This window comes from Poromitra crassiceps, assembly GCF_964638095.1.
Source record: "Poromitra crassiceps genome assembly, contig: HAP1_SCAFFOLD_561, whole genome shotgun sequence".
Classification (NCBI taxonomy): Eukaryota; Metazoa; Chordata; class Actinopteri; order Beryciformes; family Melamphaidae; genus Poromitra; species Poromitra crassiceps.
The window spans coordinates 64,465-88,779 of NW_028151847.1; the positions used below are offsets into that span (position 1 = coordinate 64,465).

Below are 24,315 nucleotides of genomic sequence, written 5' to 3' on the forward strand. Positions count from 1 at the left end.
AATACAGCGCGATACTGCCGCTCACGTTTGACTTCCCTTTGAAAAACAGCTCCGCTTCATTTCGGCCAAGTCGAGTTGGAAATATATTGACAGATTCGCACTTCCCGGATCAATAAATAGCTCATAAGCGTGCACACACACACACACACACACACACACACACACACACACACACACACACACACACACACACACACACACACACACACTCTCACACACACTCACTCTCTCTCACACACACACTCACTCTCTCTCACACACACACTCACTCTCTCTCACACACACACACACACACAAAGGACTCTGCATGTGTGGACTTCGTTTGTGGCAACATTTCAGAAACTAATTGCGTCACAATGAGCGGTGGCAGGTTGTCTGTTGTGTTTGGCCCTGGAAGAGGAGAAACACCACGGCGATCTTTGCAAATACTGAGTTTTGAAATGTGTGTTTCAACATGTCCGACCCAGTGATCCTTTGTATCGACATTAAAGCAAGACAGTCACATAGTTTGGTAAGTTGTGGTTCGGTATGTTGTCACTAATTTAACATAGACGGTATGGTGGCACTTCCAACCTGAGAGTAAAGTCGCAGAAGCGACAGCCACAAGCAGGTCTGTGTACAAAGCATTTCACACTGAAGCGTCACTATGGAGCGATAAAATATATATTTTTGGACACCCGACAAAAATGTCTGAAAACTGAAATTAAAACTGAAAAGAACAAAAGCAAATACACACAAGTTTAGACATTTATAATTTCAAAACGGTTTCACGTATCCAAAATCCTTTAATAACTTTAGGTCGGGGTAGTCCATAGATGACCCAGAAAAAGTTTTGTGTGTTTTGGCCGTACGGTCTAGGAGGAGCTCGCAAAAGTAGGTTTTTGATTCAATTCAAAATCGCGGAAAATCTACCAGACAGAAATGGGCGTGGCCTAGTAGGTTAGATGCATGATGCTCCAGGGAAGCCAGTAGATGTGGAATGTTGATTCTACAGCTCGTGGTTCAGAAGTTATGGACCGACAAATGTGAAATTGGCTGTTATAGCGCCACCATCTGGTGGATTGGTGTATTTTTTTTACTCTGAGTAGTGGGTGATGTCGTGAACCTGTGTGGAAAGTTTGGGTGATGGGGGGTGTATGGTTTCTGACATCCACACACTTTTAGGGCAGGAAAAGAACAAAAGCAAATACACAAAAGTTTAGACATTTATAATTTCAAAACGGTTTCACGTATCCAAAATCCTTTAATAACTTTAGGTCGGGGTAGTCCATAGATGACCCAGAAGAATTTCCATGTGATTTGGCCAAACGGTCTAGGAGGAGTTCGCAAAAGTAGGTTTTTGATCAAATTCAAAATGGCGGAAAATCTAGGCACACGCAAATGGGCGGGGCCTAGATGGATAGATGCGTATTGATCCAAGGAATCCCTGAGAAGTGAAATTTTGAGTATAGGACACACGGTTCAGAAGATATGGACCATAACGCGAAATGGACTGTTATAGCGCCACCATCTGGCCGATATGGGTCATTTTTTGTTTCTGAGTAGTGAGGCACATTTACAATCTATGTGCCCAGTCTGGCTACGCTGAGTATTACAGTTTCTGCTGTACATACAGTTTTACCGGAGAAGAAGAATAAAAAAATAAAATATAGCCGCAAGCGGCGATGCGGGGTCCAAGCTTCCGGTGACTTGGGAGGTATATGTCAGATAGTGCACATTTATTCAGACTTGGTATGTGCACAAGTAAACAAAGTTTGGTTGAGATCCGGTGACCTGACGGTTTCCAAGCAGTACTAGTAGTAGTAGTAGTAGCAGTAGTAGTAATAGTAGTAGTAGTAGTGTTGGTAGTAGTGGGAGTGGTAGCAGTAGTAGCAGCAGAAGTATTAAGAATAGTAGTAGTAGTAGTAGTAGTAGCAGCAGCAGCAGTAGTAGTGGTGGTTGGCTGTTATAGCGCCACCATCTGGTGGATTGGTGTAATTTTTTCCTCTGAGTAGTGGGTGATGTCTTGAAACTATGTGGAAAGGTGGGTGATGTGGGGCGTATGGTTTCTGAGATCCACACACTTTTAGGGCAGGAAAAGAACAAAAGCAAATACACACAAGTTTAGACATTTATAATTTCAAAACGGTTTCAGGTATCCAAAATCCTTTAATAACTTTAGGTCGGGGTAGTCCATAGATGACCCAGAAAAAGTTTTGTGTGATTTGGTGTGATAAACCGCTACATTGCAGAAAATACGTTATTTACAGTGTGTACTACGTATGCCCCGTTCGCCCGTTTTGGCCAGTTCCAGGACTCTACTCGGACCTGAATATCTTCTATGGTGATCAGAATGAAACCAAAGTTATCTGGGTGATTAAAACATCATATTTTAAGCTGGAAATAAGGTCCGGGGTGTAAAAAAAACTGAATTTTCCTTTAAGCAGCACCTGAGAATGTTGATTTTATGTTGAATAAGCATAATCATTTTGTTATCGAGATTGCTGACTTTTTTTTACAAAAAAATAATAATGACATGACAGAGATGGCCTTGCCTTTTGAGGGCATATATCACAAATGGCACCACTTTAGAATGTGTGTTCTTATTTGAACACAGGTGTATTTCTGGGGTGGCAATTTGAGTCCTTTGCCAGGGCCCGTTCTCAGTTCTTACTGTGCCAACTTTGACGACGTGGTATTTTAAGAGCACAGCACAGCCCACTGCTATGAAGAAATATAGATAAGTAGAGATAAACTCCATGACAATGTTTCGCCCGTTTGATAGACTTGATCAAAACATCTTGTCATGATGACAGCGTTGTTCCATGAGATGACAAGAGGAAGGATGGAAGGTGCGCTTACTGATAAGAGAAAGTACAATTGCTTCATATTGACGTTCTGATAGTGTGTGTGTGTGTGTGTGTATGTGTGTGTGTGTGTGTGTGCGCGCGCGCACGCAAGTGTACGTACGCGCAAAGCATTCATTGTGCAAGTGTGTGTTGGGAAATTTGACTTGTATTGAGATTGTTACCGTTTTTCTTTTGTTTTGCAACAGTTCCATAGTGCTACATTGCATTGTCCAGCAATGTTGGGGTAACTCATTACAAAAGTAACATATTACATGTAATATATTACTTTTAGCAGTAACTCAGTAATATAACTTATTACCAATGGAATTTCAGTAATATTATACCAGTTACTTTGTCAAGTAACAAGTTACAAGACAGCTTGCTGCAAGGGAGCTGGAACTGGGGTGCTGAGGGTGCTGCAGCACCCCCTACCTAAAAGTACTTCCAGCGCCACTGCATTTTTTTACTCTGAGTAGTGGGTGATGTCGTGAACCTGTGTGGAAAGTTTGGGTGATGGGGGGTGTATGATTTCTGACATCCACACACTTTTAGGGCAGGAAAAGAACAAAAGCCAATACACAAAAGTTTAGACATTTATCATTTCAAAATGGTTTCACATATCCAAAATCCTTTGATAACTTTAGGTCAGGGTAGTCCATAGAGGACCCAGAAAAAGTTTCGTGTGATTTGGCCAAACGGTCTAGGAGGAGTTCATAAAAGTAGGTTTTTGATAAAATTCAAAATGGTGGAAGATCTAGGCACACGCAAATGGGCGGGGCCTATATGGATAGATGCGTATTGATCCAAGGAATCCCTGAGAAGTGAAAGTTTGAGTATAGGACACACGGTTCAGAAGATATGCACCATAACGCGAAATGGTCTGTTATAGCGCCACCATCTGGTGGATTAGTGTATTCTTTTTTCTCTGAGTAGGGGGTGACCTATTGAAACTATCTGGAAAGTTTAGGTGATGTGGAGGGTATGGTTTCTGAGATCCACACACTTTTAGGGCAGAAAAAGAAGAAAAACAAATCGACAATATAGCCGCAAGCGGCGATGACGGGGTCCAAGCATGGTCAGTAAGGGTGTAGTGGTCAGTAAGGGTGATGGGGTCAGTCAGGGTGTTGTGGTCACATAAGTACTTGTGACTTGAAGTAGTACTTGGATAGAAAGCAGTTTTTGTGTACAATATCCCTTTAAGTATCTAGACAGAAAGTGGTATTTGGGTAGAACATACTGTCAATACGACAAGTACTTCTCTGGCTCTAGAGATACATATAATATGGTCTACAAAGTTAAATACAACAGTCTGGATAGCTCACTTGGTAAAGCTCATGACTTATCCTAACTAAAGGCCATTGCGGCTCAAAGTTCAAACCCCACGTGGGATGAGAAACTTTCAACTTCAGACAGTTAAGTCAGTGACAGTAATTAAAACCCCACATGTTGCCTCCTTATTTTGCGGTGTCTCATGAACTTTTTCAATATCTTGGAAATGTTAGCTGGAGATTGCTTGGCTGTGTTCAAGAACGTGTTTTACAACAGGAGAGGTTAGTTCTTGTCTCATGATGGAGCTTTTGTGTTCTGAAATCAGAATGTTCAGTTGTCATTGTGTCTTTCCCATACACACATCAAACCATAGGGCGTAGTGGCGTCCACTACAGAAGGTTGATGGGTTTTATCCCTGAAATTGCTTTTGGTGACTATAGCCAGCACCCTGCATGGCAGCTTGTTATGCAGTCCATTTACCATTAAGGACATTTTTGTATTACACACATAATGCACCACTTTACATTAAAAGTCTGCCCTGAATGGAGGTGTTTGAACTAATTGGTGTGGGTTGTGCTGTTACAATGAGCACATGAGTGACAAGGATAATTCAGATTGAATTCTCTTTTTGGACCTTTCACATCTGAAGACACAATAATGTATTGGAATGTTTTTCCTCTCATATATCTGAAAGAAGGCTCCCAGCAAACACAATTACATCATGATGATGTTCTGATATCATCTTTCAGTGACGTCCAGGACTAGGCCAAATCACAGCCGATTTGGGGATCATTTAGACATCTACACAGGAATGTCAAGATGACGTCGAAATATGACGTTACCATGAATAGGCATATTCAGTTATTCTGCTATGTACACAGTGTGTATTCAGCAGCGTTATACATAATTATATCCAGATTAACCTTTATTCTACATTTTCAAAAAATAAAACAGTTACCTGGCCGTGGTTTGAACCCAGGACCTCCAGCTTTGGTGTCTGCTACTCTACCCCTACACCATCCTTCCACAGCAATGACAAGGCATGGATGTAACCTTATTATGGCATAAACTTGTTTTTATTAAAATGTGGGTGTCAAGTCTTTGTGGATCGGGCATTACTGTGTGACATCTAAACCAACTATGTATTATGCTACAGCAGATGCAGAACCCCAAAACACATTAACCCCACCCAAAATGCTACATTCCAACTTCCAGTAGTAGTAGTAGTAGTAGTAGTAATAGTAGCAGAAGTAGTAATAGTAGTAGTAGTAGTGTTGGTAGTAGTGGGAGTGGTAGCAGTAGTAGCAGCAGTAATTGTAATTGACCGGTTAATGAGTTGTGGGCAATTTAGTGTTGGCGTGTCTTTCATTAAAAGTTTCGAGATTTATCATTTCAAAACGGTTTCACGTATCCAAAATCCTTTAATAAGTTTAGGTCGGGGTAGTCTATAGATGACCCAGAAAAAGTTTCGTGTGATTTGGCCAAACGGTCTAGGAGGAGCTCGCAAAAGTAGGTTTTTGATCAAATTAAAAATGGCGGAAAATCTAACAGACAGAAATGGGCGTGGCCTAGTAGGTTAGATGCACGATGCTCCAGGGAAACCGGTAGATGTGGAATTTTGATTCTACGGCTCGTGGTTCAGAAGTTATTGACCGACGTCAATAACGTGAAATTGGCTGTTATAGCGCCACCGTCTGGTGGATTGGTGTAATTTTTTTACTCTGAGTAGTGGGTGATGTCGTGCACCTGTGTGGAAAGTTTGGGTGATGGGGGGTGTATGGTTTGTGACATCCACGCACTTTTAGGGCAGGAAACGAACAAAAGCAAATACACAAAAGTTTAGACATTTATCATTTCAAAACGGTTTCACGTATCCAAAATCCTTTAATAACTTTGGGTCGGGGTAGTCCATAGATGACCCAGAATAATTTCCGTGTGATTTGGCCAAACGGTCTAGGAGGAGTTCGCAAAAGTAGGTTTTTGATAAAATTCAAAATCGCGGAAAATCTAGGCACACGCAAATGGGCGGGGCCTAGATGGATAGATGCGTATTGATCCAAGGAATCCCTGAGAAGTGAAATTTTTAGTATAGGACACACGGTTCAGAAGATATGGACCATAACGCGAAATGGTCTGTTATAGCGCCACCATCTGGCCGATATGGGTCATTTTTTGTTTCTGAGTAGTGAGGCACATTTACAATCTATGTGCCCAGTCTGGCTACGCTGAGCATTACAGTTTCTGCTGTACATACAGTTTTACCGGAGAAGAAGAATAAAAAAAATAAAAAAAAATATAGCCGAAGCGGCGATGCGGGGTCCAAGCTTCCGGTGACTTGGGGGGTATATGTCAGATAGTGCACATTTATTCAGACTTGGTATGTGCACAAGTGTAGTAGTGGGAGTGGTAGCAGTAGTAGCAGCAGAAGTACTAAGAATAGTAGTAGTAGTAGTAGCAGCAGCAGCAGTAGTAGTGGTGGTTGGCTGTTATAGCGCCACCATCTGGTGGATTGGTGTAATTTTTTCCTCTGAGTAGTGGGTGATGTCTTGAAACTATGTGGAAAGGTGGGTGATGTGGGGCGTATGGTTTCTGAGATCCACACACTTTTAGGGCAGGAAAAGAACAAAAGCAAATACACACAAGTTTAGACATTTATCATTTCAAAACGGTTTCACGTATCCAAAATCCTTTAATAATTTTAGGTCGGGGTAGTCCATAGATAACCCAGAAAAAGTTTCGTGTGATTTGGCCAAACAGTCTAGGAGGAGCTCGCAAAAGTAGGTTTTTGATAAAATTCAAAATGACGGAAAATCTGGGCACACGCAAATGGGCGTGGCCTATATGGATAGATGCATATTGATCCAAGGAATCCAGGATAAGTGAAATTTTGAGTATAGGACACACGGTTCAGAAGATATGGACCATAAGGCGAAATGGTCTGTTATAGCGCCACCATCTGGCCGATATGGGTAATTTTTTGTTTCTGAGTAGTGAGGCACATTTACAATCTATGTGCCCAGTCTGGCTACGCTGAGCATTACAGTTTCTGCTGTACATACAGTTTTACCGGAGAAGAAGAAAAAAAAAAAAATCGGAACAGATACAATAGGGATCCACGCACTTCGTGCTTGGACCCCTAATAATCAGAACAGATACAATAGGGATCCACGCACTTCGTGCTTGGACCCCTAAATATAGCCGCAAGCGGCTTCCGGTGACTTGGGGGGTATATGTCAGATAGTGCACATTTATTCAGACTTGGTATGTGCACAAGTAAACAAAGTTTGGTTGAGATCCGGTGACCTGACGGTTTCCAAGCAGTAGTAGCAGTAGTAGTAATAGTAGTAGTAGTAGTGTTGGTAGTAGTAGCAGTAGTAGCAGCAGAAGTACTAAGAATAGTAGTAGTAGTAGTAGCAGCAGCAGCAGTAGTAGTGGTGGTTGGCTGTTATACCGCCACTATCTGCTGGATTGGTGTAATTTTTTCCTCTGAGTAGTGGGTGATGTCTTGAAACTATGTGGAAAGGTGGATGATGTGGGGCGTATGGTTTCTGAGATCCACACACTTTTAGGGCAGGAAAAGAACAAAAGCACTGGCTGTCATATAGTGAGATAATGCTTTTTGGCCCCTTCTCCTCAACAGGTGTCACAATTGTCTACCTGTGTGATTATATTCTGTGTAAACTGCCTCATTCAACACTGCCCTGATGAAGGCCAAGTGTGGCTTTTTATTTTGTTCTGAAATGAACTAAGGCTTTAAATAAAGGATTTTATCTGAGAAGACTGCCTTGGTAAAGTCATTTTAATATAGCTTTTACACTGGAATGCTAGTTTGGACACTGACTCTACAAACACACAAGTCAGCTCATTAAATACCTCGAAATCCATACTTCAACCAATCCAAGACTCAATTTTACCCCATCACTACATAATATCAAAGCAGATGATCCTACCAAAACAGCCAGGTATAAATTACATATTTCTGAAACTACAACAGTTGATTCCTTGGTGAGCCACAAACACTTCATACTGTAGCCATGCTTACCTCTGCAAGTGTGGTGGTAACGATGTCACATGACAGTTATGTCTTCCCCTTCTTTCTTTCAGCTAGCTTTCAGGTGCAGTACTGCCACCTACTGATCTGGAGTATGATATTAAGCTCAGTATGACATTAAAGTATTAATCATAACATACGTTGTCTTTTGGTGGTGGGAGGAAACCCAAGTGAAGACAGGGAGAACATGCAAATACAACACAGAAGGAAGCTGTGGACAGAGAAGGAAGCTGAAAGATTTGAACCCATGACCTTCTTGCTGTGAAGCAACATCACTGACCACTAGGCCATCGTGCTGCCGAAAATGTATAACTCAAGGCTGTAAAACAAACAAAATAGCTGGTACTAAATACATTTCCGAACACAAAACCAAAAAGAAAATATATACAACAATTATGTCAAAACATCTCAGGTGTAGAGCTCTTCATTAAATCCATGTGTTGATAGTGTGTACAATTAGTGTATACAAAATTATTCACATTTTGTGGTGTATTTCGGTTGCATGCACGTTTAAAATGAGAAGTAATTTTGACTTGAAGTAGTATTTGGGTGGAATATACTTTTAAAGTTTAAGTACTTGGACATAAAGCAGTTTTGTGTAAAATATACCTTGAACATTGTAAGTACACTTGGTATCTGGCTCTGAATATACATAGGATAGGCACTAAAAGGGTGAAAACAACAGTGTGGTTTGTTAAAGAACCAGATTGGCAATATCTGAAGATTTTGGGGCCCACTGTTCAAAGCTTACCTAGGGATCAACATTTTTCAACCTTAGAGACCTCAAGACTTCTGTCAATCTCCATTTTCTTGTTCACCTCATGAGTCTGGGCAGAAATAAACATCAGAATATACCTTTAAAATGATAGTACTTGATCAGACAGTAGTATTTGGGTTGAATACACCTTTAAAACCATAAGTACTTGTGACTTGAAGTAGTACTTGGACAGAAAGCAGTTTTTGTGTACAATATCCCTTTAAGTATCTGGACAGAAAATGGTATTTGGGTAGAACATACTGTCAATACTACAAGCACTTCTCTGGCTCTGCAGATACATATAATATGGTCTACAAAGTTAAATACAACATTAGTTAGTTTATTTCGATCAGAAAGGAAAGAATATTCACAGAATAGAAAAAAAAACAGAAAAAAACAAAAGATACATAAGGCTGACCGAAAGGGTTTTAGGGCTGAAGCTAGCTAGCTTATTTTAGTTAGTTAGTTAGTTTTTAGTTAGTTAGTTAGTTTTAAATAGAATATATTCTATTTTATATTCTAAAATAAAAATATTCTGGATAGCTCACTTGGTAAAGCTCATGACTTATGCTAACTAAAGACTATTGCGGCTCAAAGTTCAAACCCCACGTGGGATGAACAATTTTCAACTTCAGACAGTTAAGTCAGTAACAGTAATTAAAACTCAACATGTTGCCTCCTTATTTTGTGGTGTCTCATCAACTTGTTCAATATCTTGGAAATGTTAGCTGGAGATTGCGTGGCTGTGTTCAAGAACGTGTTTTGCAACAGGAGAGGTTAGTTCTTGTCTCATGATGGAGCTTTTGTGTTCTGAAATCAGAATTTTCAGTTGTCATTGAGTCTTTCCCACACACACATCAAACCATAGGGCGTAGTGGCGTCGAGTACAGAAGGTTGATGGTTTTATCCCTGAAATTGCTTTTGATGACTATAGCCAGCACCCTGCAGAACAGCATGGCAGCTTGTCATGCAGTCCATTTACCATTAAGGACATTTTTGTATGACACACATAATGCACCACTTTACATTAAAAGTCTGCCCTGAATGGAGGTGTTTGAACTAATTGGTGTGGGTTGTGCTGTTACAATGAGCACATGAGTGACAAGGATAATTCAGATTGAATTCTCTTTTTGGACCTTTCACATCTGAAGACACAATAATGTATTGGAATGTTTTTCCTCTCATATATCTGAAAGAAGGCTCCCAGCAAACACAATTACATCATGATGATGTTCTGATATCATCTTTCAGTGACGTCCAGGACTAGGCCAAATCACAGCCGATTTGGGGATCATTTAGACATCTACACAGGAATGTCAAGATGACGTCGAAATATGACGTTACCATGAATAGGCATATTCAGTTATTCTGCTATGTACACAGTGTGTATTCAGCAGCGTTATACATAATTATATCCAGATTAACCTTTATTCTACATTTTCAAAAAATAAAACAGTTACCTGGCCGTGGTTTGAACCCAGGACCTCCAGCTTTGGTGTCTGCTACTCTACCCCTAAACCATCCTTCCACAGAATTGACAAGGCACAGATGTAACCTTATTATGGCTTAAACTTGTTTTTATTAAAACGTGGGTGTCAAGTCTTTGTGGATCGGGCATTACTGTGTGACATCTAAACCAACTATGTATTATGCTACAGCAGATGCAGAACCCCAAAACACATTAACCCCACCCAAAATGCTACATTCCAACTTCCAGTAGTAGTAGTAGTAGTAGTAGTAATAGTAGCAGAAGTAGTAATAGTAGTAGTAGTAGTGTTGGTAGTAGTGGGAGTGGTAGCAGTAGTAGCAGCAGTAGTTGTAATTGACCGGTTAATGAGTTGTGGGCAATTTAGTGTTGGCGTGTGTTTCATTAAAAGTTTCGAGATTTATCATTTCAAAACGGTTTCACGTGTCCAAAATCCTTTAATCACTTTAGGTCGGGGTAGTCCATAGATGACCCAGAAAAAGTTTTGTGTGATTTGGCCAAACGGTCTAGGAGGAGCTCGCAAAAGTAGGTTTTTGATCAAATTCAAAATGGCGGAAAATCTACCATACATAAATGGGCGTGGCCTAGTAGGTTAGATGCACGATGCTCCAGGGAAACCAGTAGATGTGGAATTTTGATTCTACAGCTCGCGGTTCAGAAGTTATGGACTGACAAACGTGAAATTGGCTGTTATAGTGCCACCATCTGGTGGATTGGTGTAATTGGTGTGTTTTTTACTCTGAGTAGTGGGTGATGTCGTGAACCTGTGTGGAAAGTTTGGGTGATGGGGGATGTATGGTTTCTGAGATCCACACACTTTTAGGGCAGGAAAAGAACAAAAGTAAATACACAAAAGTTTAGACATTTATCATTTCAAAACGGTTACACGTATCCAAAATCCTTTAATAACTTTAGGTCGGGTTAGTCCATAGATGTCCCAGAAGAATTTCCGTGTGATTTGGCCAAACGGTCTAGGAGGAGTTCGCAAAAGTAGGTTTTTGATCAAATTCAAAATGGCGGAAAATCTAGGCACACGCAAATGGGCGTGGCCTATATGGATGGATGCGTATTGATCCAGGGAATACAGCCGAAGTGGAATTTTGATTAAACGCCTCACGGTTCAGAAGATATGGACCATAACGCGAAATGGTCTGTTATAGCACCACCATCTGGCCGATATGGGTATTTTTTTGTTTCTGAGTAGTGAGGCACATTTACAATCTATGTGCCCAGTCTGGCTATGCTGAGCATTACAGTTTCTGCTGTACATACAGTTTTACCGGAGAAGAAGAATAAAAAAATAATAACAATCAGAACAGATACAATAGGGATCCACGCACTTCGTGCTTGGACCCCTAAAAATAATCAGAACAGATACAATAGGGGTCCACGCATTTCGTGCTTGGACCCCTAATCAGAGGAAGCAACCCAACTGTAATACAGGGCTGGGCGATAATTCAGTACTATCGTCTATTGTCTTTCAGTGGTATCATTTCATGATGATATTACAATTGCCAGGTAATTATAATATATGATAATAGAGTCATTGGATCACTAAATGTGACTTTGCTTACATGAAGCATATTGTGATATACATTGGTATGTATGGAAACTGAACCCTGTGACTCTCGTGATATTGATTTCAATCATATTGCCCGGCCCCAGTATACACTGTTTTGTTCTGCTCTCTCTCTTCTCCCCCACCCTCCCCCCTGCTCTCTCCCATCTGTCGCTCTCTCCTCTCCTCTCCTCTCCTCTCCTCTCCTCTCCTCTCCTCTCCTCTCCTCTCCTCTCCTCCTCTCTCCTCTCCTCTCCTCGCCTCGCCTCTCCTCCTCTCCTCTCCTCTCCTCTCCAGATTATTATTATTGGTTTAATTTTAGAGAGAGACCCAAAATAAGGCCAATACTGGAACAAATACCCCTCCCCTTTTGTCTGTTTTTGTGCAAATAAATAATAATAAACTAATAAATTAAAAAACTGAAACTGTTTTCTCCTCTCCTTTCTCCCCACCACCCCTCTTTTCCTCCCCCCTTTCTTCTCTCTTCTGCCTTCTCCTCTGTTCTCCCTGCGACTAACCTCCTCTCCTTTCTCTCAAGATGATAGATTTGTGGAGGATTGGCCCAGAGAGTCGCTACATCACTCGTGGGGGAAGACAAATATATTTGTTGCCAAGTGTTTTTGTAACATTTCAAAAAGCTGGCCCAAGAGTTTGATGGAAACATGGCTACTGTTGCTGGATGATGCTGCCAAGAGAAGAGAGAGAGATGCTTAAACATGGATGAGGAATTCTAGTCCTCTAAGCCAGGGCTGGGTATTGGTTCAAATTTCAAGAATCGATTCGATTCCAATTCACAAGGTTGCGAATTCGATTCCGATTCGATTAATTTCAATATCGATTTGGTTAGTGATACCAAAACGTGTTTTTTGAGTTGTAACCTGAATTACATGACTGTCCAGTTATGTAACACAGGGGTTCCCAACCTTTTTTGCGCCAAGTAGATACATGGGGAAAAAAGTTGCGGACCGGTCGTCAATTTTAATGGTTTTAGTGACACATATATTTACTCACCAGGTGGTGACAAAGGGTAAATAACAGCCTTTTCATCTGTCAATAAAAGACACTTTCACAAGTATGCAGTGATTTGATTTCAGCCTATATAATTTCTAAAAGTAGATATTAATGATCAAACATTTCCATTTATGTAGCCTACAGTATTTATGTTTTTGTTTCAACTACAAACATAAATAAACGTCAACTTGAAACTATGTTTCAACTACCACACACAGCATAATATTTTAGCCTGTTTATTTAAAAAATAAAATAAAAAATCGATCTCTGGACATGGACATATGAATCGATATCAAAGGAATAAAATAAAAATAGATAAAAAATCAGAGAATGGATTTTTTGAACCCAGCTCTACTCTAAGCCGCATTTTCCAAAGCACCAAAGGCCTGTTTGGTAAAGTGTAGGCCCTTGGCGTGGAGCCCAACTGGGTTCCAGCTCCTTACTCAGTTGCTGGCTGGTGTAGTCGTGGTCGTGGTGTGTGGTCCTAACGCCGTGTTACGTGCTCTTCCTTCCCCTCGCTCCAGTCTGCGTGGTGTGTGGTCCTAATGCCATGTTACGTGCTCTTCCTTCCCCCTTGCTCCAGTCTGTGTGTGGTCCTAACGCCGTGTTACGTGCTCTTCCTTCCCCCTCCCTCCAGTCTGCTGATGTAGTCGTGGTCGTGGTGTGTGGTCCTAACGCTGTGTTACGTGCTCTTCCTTCCCCCTCGCTCCAGTCTGCTGATGTAGTCGTGGTCGTGGTGTGTGGTCCTAACGCCGTGTTACGTGCTCTTCCTTCCCCTCGCTCCAGTCTGCGTGGTGTGTGGTCCTAACGCTGTGTTACGTGCTCTTCCTTCCCCTCGCTCCAGTCTGCGTGGTGTGTGGTCCTAACGCCGTGTTACGTGCTCTTCCTTCCCCCTCCCTCCAGTCTGTGCGGTGCGCTGTCAGAAGTTCCTGATCTCGCGGGTCGGGGAGGACTGGATCTTCCTCATCCTGCTGGGACTCCTCATGGCTCTGGTCAGCTGGGTGGTGGACTTCTGCATCGCCATCTGCCTGCAAGGTGAGGCGGGGAGGGAGGGAGAGAGAGAGAGCTAGAGGGAAGGAGAGAGAGAGAGAGAGGGAGAGAGAGCGAGGGAGAGAGAGCTAGAGGGAAGGAAGGAAGGAAGGAGGGAGCGAGGGATGGAGCATGGATAGAAAGAGGGAGAGGAGGAGAGTGATGGTACAGGGAATGTACGACGTGGAGAAACGGACAAATGTGTGGATATTGTCTTTTCTCTCCTCTTAACTTTAGGTCTGTGGTTGATCTGGATTATCACATTTAAATTATATTATTATTATTATTATTACTGCTCTTAATATTGTGTGATGTAGTTGCTGAATGGGTTTACACTGCCCCAGGGGGCTGGACAGAATGCTGCAGGGCTGCAGGGAGGGTTTACACTGCCCCAGGGGGCTGGACAGAATGCTGCAGGGCTGCAGGGAGGGTTTACACTGCCCAGGGGGCTGGACAGAATGCTGCAGGGCTGCAGGGAGGGTTTACACTGCCCCAGGGGGCTGGACAGAATGCTGCAGGGCTGCAGGGAGGCCAGCTTATGCTTTTGGATCTGCCATCTGCCCACCAGGTGAAGGATAGACTGAACACAAAGACAGGACAAAAACAGAGAGATGTATCTCTGTGTGTGTGTGTGTGTGTATCTCAAGGAGAAGCTAACTAACTCTTGTCTGTACAGCTATATATATATACTGTATATACCGTAAATTCCGGACTATAAGGCGCACCGGTGTATAAGCCGCACCTGCAAAGTTGACTGTTTTTTACATATATAAGCCGCACCGGACTATAAGCCGCGGGTGTTTTAATGTTTTTTTTTATTTTTTTTTATTTTTTATTTTTTTATTGTGTTTTAATGTTTAATTACCATATGTAAGGGTTCATGCACAGAGGGGATTGTCGGGAAAGAGATTTTTATTTTTTATTTTTTATTAACATTTCAACAAAACAACATAACACAACACCACCTGTGTTGTTTTTTACAGTGCACACAGTGTCCGCGGTGTGGTGAAAAGAGGGCAAGAGAGGAAATTAAAACAGAAGTGGATTTATAGTTAGAAAGAGTGCTAAAAAAGAGAGATTTTTTTTTTTTTTTTTTTTGGGGGGGGGGGGGAAATCCATAGATAAGCCGCACCGTTATATAAGCCGCAGGGGCCAAAAAAGGCCAAAAAACGGGAAAAAAGTGCGGCTTATAGTCCGGAATTTACGGTATATATATATATATATATATATATATATATATATATATATATACATACATATATATATATATATATATATATATCCCTGTGTCTAAGTTTGTTTGTTTGTGTTACAAAAAAACACCCAGTGCAGGTAAATTGAAATGAGCAACAACGGTACTTGCTGGTATGCGTGTGTGCATACACCCTTTTTTACTGTGTGTGTGTGTGTGTGTGTGTGTGTGTGTGTCCACAGCACAGAAGTGGATGTACGGAGGTCTGGACAGTAATGTGTTCCTGCAGTATCTGGCCTGGGTCACCTACCCTGTGGTCCTCATCACCTTCTCTGCTGGCTTCACTCAGATCCTCGCCCCGCAGGCTGTTGGTACGATGTACACACACACACACACACACACACACACACACACACAAATAGAGCAGCACAGGAATGAGTTTTTTTGTGTTGTGCTCCGGGCAGGTTCAGACACGGTGTGTGTCAGTACTCTATAAACACACAGGTCACTGTAACACTGTGTTGTGCTCCGGGCAGGTTCAGACACGGTGTGTGTCAGTACTCTATAAACACACAGGTCACTGTAACACTGTATTGTGCTCCGGGCAGGTTCAGACACGATGTGTGTCAGTACTCTATAAACACACAGGTCACTGTAACACTGTGTTGTGCTCCGGGCAGGTTCAGACACTGTGTGTGTCAGTATACTCTATAAACACACAGGTCACTGTAACACTGTGTTGTGCTCCGGGCAGGTTCAGACACGATGTGTGTCAGTATACTCTATAAACACACAGGTCACTGTAACACTGTATTGTGCTCCGGGCAGGTTCGGGCATTCCAGAGATGAAGACCATTCTGCGCGGAGTGGTGCTGAAGGAATACCTCACCTTTAAAACGTTTGTGGCCAAAGTCATCGGCCTCACCTGTGCTCTGGGCAGCGGCATGCCCCTGGGCAAGGAGGTAGGTCACACACACACACACACACACGTCATAGAGGCCATTTTGGTTGCGTGCTACTGCATTAGCATCTCCAGTTTGGATTGTGTGCTCCTCGCCTCACTGTTCTAACACTCTCACTTTTCATCTTGTTAGTTCCACTCTGAACACTGTCTTCTCCAGTTCACTATGCGTAGCAGACATGTGTGACCTGCTGGATCACTTTCACTCATTCTGTCTAAAGATTATTGTGAAAATCAAACGCTCCATCTCGTTTTGAAGCTCGTAAACGTAGAGTGACAAGCAGAACTGCTAGCTTACCGCTAATTTGTCAGTTCACATTTCTCATTTTGCCGGATTTGCGGTTTGTAACGTAACGATACTTGGAACTGTTCTCAATGCTGTGGGACTTCAAACGCTGTTCATCAAGTTTGCCGGAGTTTTCTTATTGGTTTGTTATTTTTACACTAGGTTCGTTGATCGTTGGGCTGTTTATGGTTTGAGTTTAATTAGCACTTGGGAGGGTTTTGTCGCAAAGAACCTGGCAACACATCTCTCCATCCCTCTCTCCCTTTAGTATACTAATATAGTATAGGTTCTGTCTCAAACGGCTACAATGTGCGTCCCTTAAAATTATGAATGAACATCTGCATAGTAACATGGTGACCATCCTTTACTTAAAGGAGAATTCCGGTTATTTTACACCCTGGACCTTATGTCCAGCTTTAAATATGATGTTTAAGTCATCCTGACAACTTGGGTTTGATTAGCATCAGCAGAATGGTAAATGGTAAATGGCCTGCATTTATATAGCGCTTTTATCCAAAGCGCTTTACAATCAGTAGGTACACCCATTCATACACCGATGGTGGCAGCTACAACGCAGGGTGCAGGCACACCATCAGGAGCAATTTGGGGTTCAGTGTCTTGCCCAAGGACACTTCGACATGCAGACTGGAGGAGCCGGGACTCGAACCACCAACCTCTTTTATCCAAAGCGATTAGTGGACGACCCGCTCTACCTCCTGAGCTACAGCCGCCCCAGAAACCATCATCAGTTTGAACTGCAACCTGAAAATGAGGAAAACGTGATCATTTTGATATCACTAGAAAGCTTACATTCTCCCCTCTCCAAACCTGTATTAAACTCATTCAACTCAAAATGATATGAGTTTAACAATGTGACTGGAAATGATATAGAGCAGGTCACATATTATGCGCATTACCTCTTCTTTGTTGTGGGCATGTTTTCAAACGTGTTACATGTATGTTAACATGTATGTTATATGATGGAAGATAAATAGGAGTGTGTGTGAATGTTAAATTTGGCACCAATAAGATCTATATTTCTGTCCTCCTGTCAGGGTCCGTTTGTACACATCGCCAGTCTGTGCGCTGCTCTCCTCAGCAAGTTCATGTCCCTGTTTGGAGGCATCTATGAAGTAAGTCCTGCCCCCCCCCTCTCTCTCTCTCTCTCTCTCTCTCTCTCTCTGTTAATCTCTCTCTCTCCAATTGTGTCTCTCACATATTGGGCCTGTCTGATTCTCAAGTGAACGAGCTTTATAGGTGGCATTTCTAGGTAAGAAGTTGTAATTAGGCTCTCTGAAACCAGTTTGATACAGAAGTTCACTGAATTTGCAACCTTTCTAGGTACCTGGTTATGGATAATTTTCGAGGAACCATGCACACTTTGGTGGGTTAGGGTATCCCATGATACCTTGGTCTTCCAAAAAGACGAAGAAGAATGAAGCGAGCCAAGCGAGCCCCTAATGGCGACGCCCACAAAGCCGAAAGCATCAGAAAAAAGTGAAACAATGTTGGCTAAAATTTAGCCAAAAACGAAAAGAAAGTGAAATATGTTTGTTATTTAATTACAAACATATTTCACTTTCTTTTAGTTTTTATTCTAGGATCAATAATGTCAGCCTTTACTTAATGTAGTGCAGTCAGATGTTTGTACAGTGTCAGGAAAGTCACTTTTGAACAATAGTAGGAAGCATCTTACCTGACGGTGTTCTGGACAGCAGCCACTAATTGAAAAATTCAAAAATAGGTACTTAGAAAGGTTGGAAATAATGTATCCTACCTGTTTCAGACACCCTAAAACATAAAAATTACAGCTTTCTACCTAGAAATGCTACCTACAGTAGCTAACACTTTAGCAAATCAAACCCTGGTGGCTGAATACGTACTACACTCACCTGGAGCTAACACTTTAGCAAATCAAACCCTGGTGGCTGAATAGTATACGTACTACACTCACCTGGAGCTAACACTTTAGCAAATCAAACCCTGGTGGCTGAATACGTACTACACTCACCTGGAGCTAACACTTTAGCAAATCAAACCCTGGTGGCTGAATACGTACTACACTCACCTGGAGCTAACACTTTAGCAAATCAAACCCTGGTGGCTGAATACGTACTACACTCACCTGGAGCTAACACTTTAGCAAATCAAACCCTGGTGGCTGAATACGTACAAACCCTGGTGGCTGAATACGTACTACACTCACCTGGAGCTAACACTTTAGCAAATCAAACCCTGGTGGCTGAATACGTACTACACTCACCTGGAGCTAACACTTTAGCAAATCAAACCCTGGTGGCTGAATACGTACTACACTCACCTGGAGCTAACACTTTAGCAAATCAAACCCTGGTGGCTGAATACGTACTACACTCACCTGGAGCTAACACTTTAGCAAATCAAACCCTGGTGGCTGAATACGTACTACACTCACCTGGAGCTAACACTTTAGCAAATCAAACCCTGGTGGCTGAATACGTACTACACTCACCTGGAGCTAACACTTTAGCAAATCAAACCCTGGTGGCTGAATAGTATACGTACTACACTCACCTGGAGCTAACACTTTAGCAAATCAAACCCTGGTGGCTGAATACGTACTACACTCACCTGGAGCTAACACTTTAGCAAATCAAACCCTGGTGGCTGAATACGTACTACACTCACCTGGAGCTAACACTTTAGCAAATCAAACCCTGGTGGCTGAATACGTACTACACTCACCTGGAGCTAACACTTTAGCAAATCAAACCCTGGTGGCTGAATACGTACAAACCCTGGTGGCTGAATACGTACTACACTCACCTGGAGCTAACACTTTAGCAAATCAAACCCTGGTGGCTGAATACGTACTACACTCACCTGGAGCTAACACTTTAGCAAATCAAACCCTGGTGGCTGAATACGTACAAACCCTGGTGGCTGAATACGTACTACACTCACCTGGAGCTAACACTTTAGCAAATCAAACCCTGGTGGCTGAATACGTACTACACTCACCTGGAGCTAACACTTTAGCAAATCAAACCCTGGTGGCTGAATACGTACTACACTCACCTGGAGCTAACACTTTAGCAAATCAAACCCTGGTGGCTGAATACGTACTACACTCACCTGGAATAGTTCCAAAAATAAACCTTTCACTTTCTATTGTTGCCATGGGAAACGGCCAGCATCCCCGTCACGGCCTCCTGGCCTCGGGGCCGCTTCCCATTGCTTTTAATGAGGAAAGGGTGTTGGCAGTTGGGGGGGGGGGGGGGTCGTGTGTGTGTGTGTGTGTGTGTGTGTGTGTGTGTGTGTGTGCGTGCGTGCGTGCGTGCGTCCGTGCGCGTGTGTGAACAGTTCCTCACAGACATCACCAACATATGATCACTTACTGTATCATCTCAGCATCTGACTTGTGCTGTGTGGTGCTGAAATGTGCTGCATGTGTTACAGGAAGATGTTACAATGTCACTGTCACATTGTATATTTCATCTGTTACAGTCAGAAACTGATGAAAAGAAAACATCTTCTCAAAGTCTTTGTTATGGTATTTTTAAGTACTCGTCGGTGTACAAATACCCAAATATAAGTACTTACTTGTACTTGATCTGGGGGGGGGGAGTGTCATCAGTGCATCCCTGCTAACAGCGGATGGAGAGAGGAAGTGGATCTGTGTGGGGGAGGAAGTGGATCTGTGTGGGGGAGGAAGTGGATCTGTGTGTGGGAGGAAGTGGATCTGTGTGTGGGAGGAAGTGGATCTGTGTGTGGGAGGAAGTGGATCTGTGTGGGGGAGGAAGTGGATCTGTGTGTGGGAGGAAGTGGATCTGTGTGGGGGAGGAAGTGGATCTGTGTGTGGGAGGAAGTGGATCTGTGTGTGGGAGGAAGTGGATCTGTGTGTGGGGGAGGAAGTGGATCTGTGTGTGGGGGAGGAAGTGGATCTGTGTGTGGGAGGAAGTGGATCTGTGTGTGGGGGAGGAAGTGGATCTGTGTGTGGGAGGAAGTGGATCTGTGTGGGGCAGGAAGTGGATCTGTGTGTGGGGGAGGAAGTGGATCTGTGTGGGGGAGGAAGTGGATCTGTGTGTGGGGGAGGAAGTGGATCTGTGTGTGGGGGAGGAAGTGGATCTGTGTGTGGGAGGAAGTGGATCTGTGTGTGGGGGAGGAAGTGGATCTGTGTGTGGGAGGAAGTGGATCTGTGTGGGGCAGGAAGTGGATCTGTGTGGGGGAGGAAGTGGATCTGTGTGTGGGGGAGGAAGTGGATCTGTGTGTGTGGGAGGAAGTGGATCTGTGTGTGGGGGAGGAAGTGGATCTGTGTGTGTGGGAGGAAGTGGATCTGTGTGTGGGGGAGGAAGTGGATCTGTGTGTGGGAGGAAGTGGCTCTGTGTGGGGGAGGAAGTGGATCTGTGTGGGGGAGGAAGTGGATCTGTGTGGGGGAGGAAGTGGATCTGTGTGGGGGAGGAAGTGGATCTGTGTGTGGGGGAGGAAGTGGATCTGTGTGGGGGAGGAAGTGGATCTGTGTGTGGGAGGAAGTGGATCTGTGTGGGGGAGGAAGTGGATCTGTGTGGGGGAGGAAGTGGATCTGTGTGGGGGAGGAAGTGGATCTGTGTGTGGGAGGAAGTGGATCTGTGTGGGGGAGGAAGTGGATCTGTGTGGGGGAGGAAGTGGATCTGTGTGGGGGAGGAAGTGGATCTGTGTGTGGGGGAGGAAGTGGATCTGTGTGGGGGAGGAAGTGGATCTGTGTGTGGGGGAGGAAGTGGATCTGTGTGGGGGAGGAAGTGGATCTGTGTGGGGGAGGAAGTGGATCTGTGTGGGGGAGGAAGTGGATCTGTGTGTGGGGGAGGAAGTGGATCTGTGTGGGGGAGGAAGTGGATCTGTGTGTGGGGGAGGAAGTGGATCTGTGTGTGGCAGGAAGTGGATCTGTGTGTGGGAGGAAGTGGATCTGTGTGTGGGAGGAAGTGGATCTGTGTGGGGGAGGAAGTGGATCTGTGTGTGGGAGGAAGTGGATCTGTGTGTGGGAGGAAGTGGATCTGTGGGGGCAGGAAGTGGATCTGTGTGGGGGAGGAAGAGATACAGACCAGCCTAATGATGTCAGTGGAGACTTCAGCTTTGGACTCACAAACAACAGATTCAACGTGACAGAATAGATGACAACTCCACAAGACATTGAACACTTGACAGAAGGCCTTTTGATGTCTCTGTTGTCTGTCCGTCTATTCGTCTGTCCATCTATCAAAACAGAAAACAATTGCTTTTTCTTTGTGAGGAAAACTGAGGACAAACGTGTCTATTTTTCTTTTATCACAACAAGGAATAAATCTCTTTTTTTAATCCCGTACAAAGTCAACAACATGTAGCCTGTTTGGTAAATGTTTAATCATTGCTGTTATTTGTCAACAAATTTGATCCTTTTCATCTTCAAAACCGACTTTGCCCGGAGAGGGATGCAGCGACGGAGATTAAAAAAAGGGGGGAGGGGAGGAGAGTCAGTTGAAAGAGGAGGGGAGGCCTTTCTTCTTCTTCTGTTCATTCTACGTCTGTGTCCTTTGGGATTGGAGGCAGGCAGAGGAAAGCTTGACTCTCATCTCTTCTCTCCTTTCTGAAGATGTGAGCACCTCTCTGCGGGGATGACGGGAGGAGCGGTGGATGGGGGAGGGTTTGAAGAGAGAGTACACAGGGCAGAGAGATAGACAGGGTACATGTGGGGTCTTAAAATTATTTAAAAAAGCATTGGATTTAATATTCTCAAAATAAGGGCTTAAAAGTATTGCATTTAATTTACAAAGTATTGAATTTGGTTCACAAGGGTTTTATTTTTTTTCTTGCTCCTTTGTAGGATTAAATAAATGCCATCTAAATAACTGAAAATGTCAACTGTCGGTGTGCAAGCGGTGCGTGTCTTCTGAGAGCAGCGAGTGTGCACCTACTGTACTGTAGGCTACAGATTCAACATGCACTTTAATAGCCACTAAGTAATCAGATTACAAATGATGAATTTGGCTTATGCAGCACAGCGATCACATCAATAGTAGAATACAAAGCTACGTACAAAACAATCACAAACATTTAAGGTGCAGTCCTTTAAAGTGACATGATTGGTTGGGTGGTGGGGTTGGGGGGGGGGGGGGGGGGGGTGCTCGGGCCAAAATTATTGCTAAACCAAAATTTGCGTCTTTTCTCCCATCGTTTTTTCAAACTCCAAAACAATGAGTAAGAAGAAGAAAACTCTTGCTTATTCACTATCTTTTATCTCCTAGGGGTGGGGGCGATCGATACAACATAGTATTGCAATATTTTTGTGTTGCAATCTATCATAAGGCACAAATGCCAAGTATCACCATATTTTAATATATACTGTAAATTGTCAGGTGCATGCAATATTGATGACAGGTTTTTATGACAGTGTTGGCCAGTCTGTCGACTTTCCACTTGCATCGAAAATCGGTCGGCAAGCTCCGTGAAAAGCCGAATAACAGAGCTTGTAAGGGGCAGGCTCGCATACTGCACTTTACCCAATCAAAATGCAGCGGACGTGACCAAGTCAACTTGCCATTTTCAGCGTGTAGCAACGAGCTAGCGTTGTTGTTGTTTCACAGCGGCGGAGGCATTTGAAATCAACAGATTCGACAAACCAGCCCCTTCTCACTCCACTTCTTCTCACGCATGGTAGGTTTTGTCTGACAGTGAAATTAGTGTGTGGACAGAAACGTCTGGTAGACTCAAAATGCTCCTGACTTGGTTTAGATTCCACAACAAAATGGAAACTTTGCCTCTCTAGCTTAGAAAACAGCACGGCTGGCAGAGAGGAGTTGGCAATAGAGCCAGCCTCCATTTTCAGCCACAAGGTGGCCCCGGGAGTCAAATTGCCAGGAGTCCCTTGCCGCTAAAACATTAGAGCCCTAACATTGGCAGCCCAATAGTAGTGGCTAAAAACAAAATCTACCCAACCGTGACATCTCACCTCCGGTCACATGACATCTCACCTCCAGTCACATGACATCTCACCTCCAGTGTTGTTTTTATTCTGTGGCCCAACAGGTAAAGTCTCCTGCCCCGTTTGTCTACACAGACGTTATTGTAAACAACATTGTGATTCGGTCTATTCGTTTTCAAATTAACCGACATCCCCCTTTAGCACATCCTCCTCTCACTCTTCTCTCTCTCTCTCTGTCCGTCAGTCTCACTCTTCAATCCTCCTCTCACTCTTCTCTCTCTGTCTCTGTCCGTCAGTCTCACTCTTCAATCCTCCTCTCACTCTTCTCTCTCTCTCTCTCTCTCCATCAGTCTCACTCTTCAATCCTCCTCTCACTCTTCTCTCTCTCTCTCTCTCTGTCCATCAGTCTCACTCTTCAACCCTCCTCTCACTCTTATCTCTCTCTCTCTCTCTCTCTCTCTGTCAGTCTCACTCTTCAATCCTCCTCTCACTCTTCTCTCTCTCTCTCTCTCTCTGTCCATCAGTCTCACTCTTCAATCCTCCTCTCACTCTTCTCTCTCTCTCTCTTTCTGTCCATCAGTCTCACTCTTCAACCCTCCTCTCACTCTTCTCTCTCTCTCTCTCTCTCTGTCTGTCAGTCTCACTCTTCCATCCTCCTCTCACTCTTCTCTCTCTCTCTCTCTCTCTCTGTCCGTCAGTCTCACTCTTCAACCCTCCTCTCACTCTTCTCTCTCTCTCTCTCTCTGTCTGTCAGTCTCACTCTTCAATCCTCCTCTCACTCTTCTCTCTCTCTCTCTCTCTGTCTGTCAGTCTCACTCTTCAATCCTCCTCTCACTCTTCTCTCTCTCTCTCTCTCTCTCTGTCCATCAGTCTCACTCTTCAATCCTCCTCTCACTCTTCTCTCTCTCTCTCTCTCTCCATCAGTCTCACTCTTCAATCCTCCTCTCACTCTTCTCTTTCTCTCTCTGTCTGTC

General features: G+C 43.4%; 1 protein-coding gene across 1 annotated transcript in view; it reads left to right on the forward strand.

Annotated features, from left to right (window-relative positions):
* Positions 1–24,315, forward strand: part of LOC310771369 (chloride channel protein 2-like) — a gene marked incomplete at both ends in the record, with an annotated part of 82,670 nt that overhangs the window by 49,293 nt on the left and 9,062 nt on the right. The window contains 4 exons of the mRNA XM_083663995.1: positions 13,864–13,995; positions 15,424–15,552; positions 16,010–16,143; positions 17,484–17,561. Coding sequence (XP_083520121.1) covers positions 13,864–13,995; positions 15,424–15,552; positions 16,010–16,143; positions 17,484–17,561 — 473 coding nt within the window. The remainder of the gene's footprint in view (positions 1–13,863; positions 13,996–15,423; positions 15,553–16,009; positions 16,144–17,483; positions 17,562–24,315) is intronic.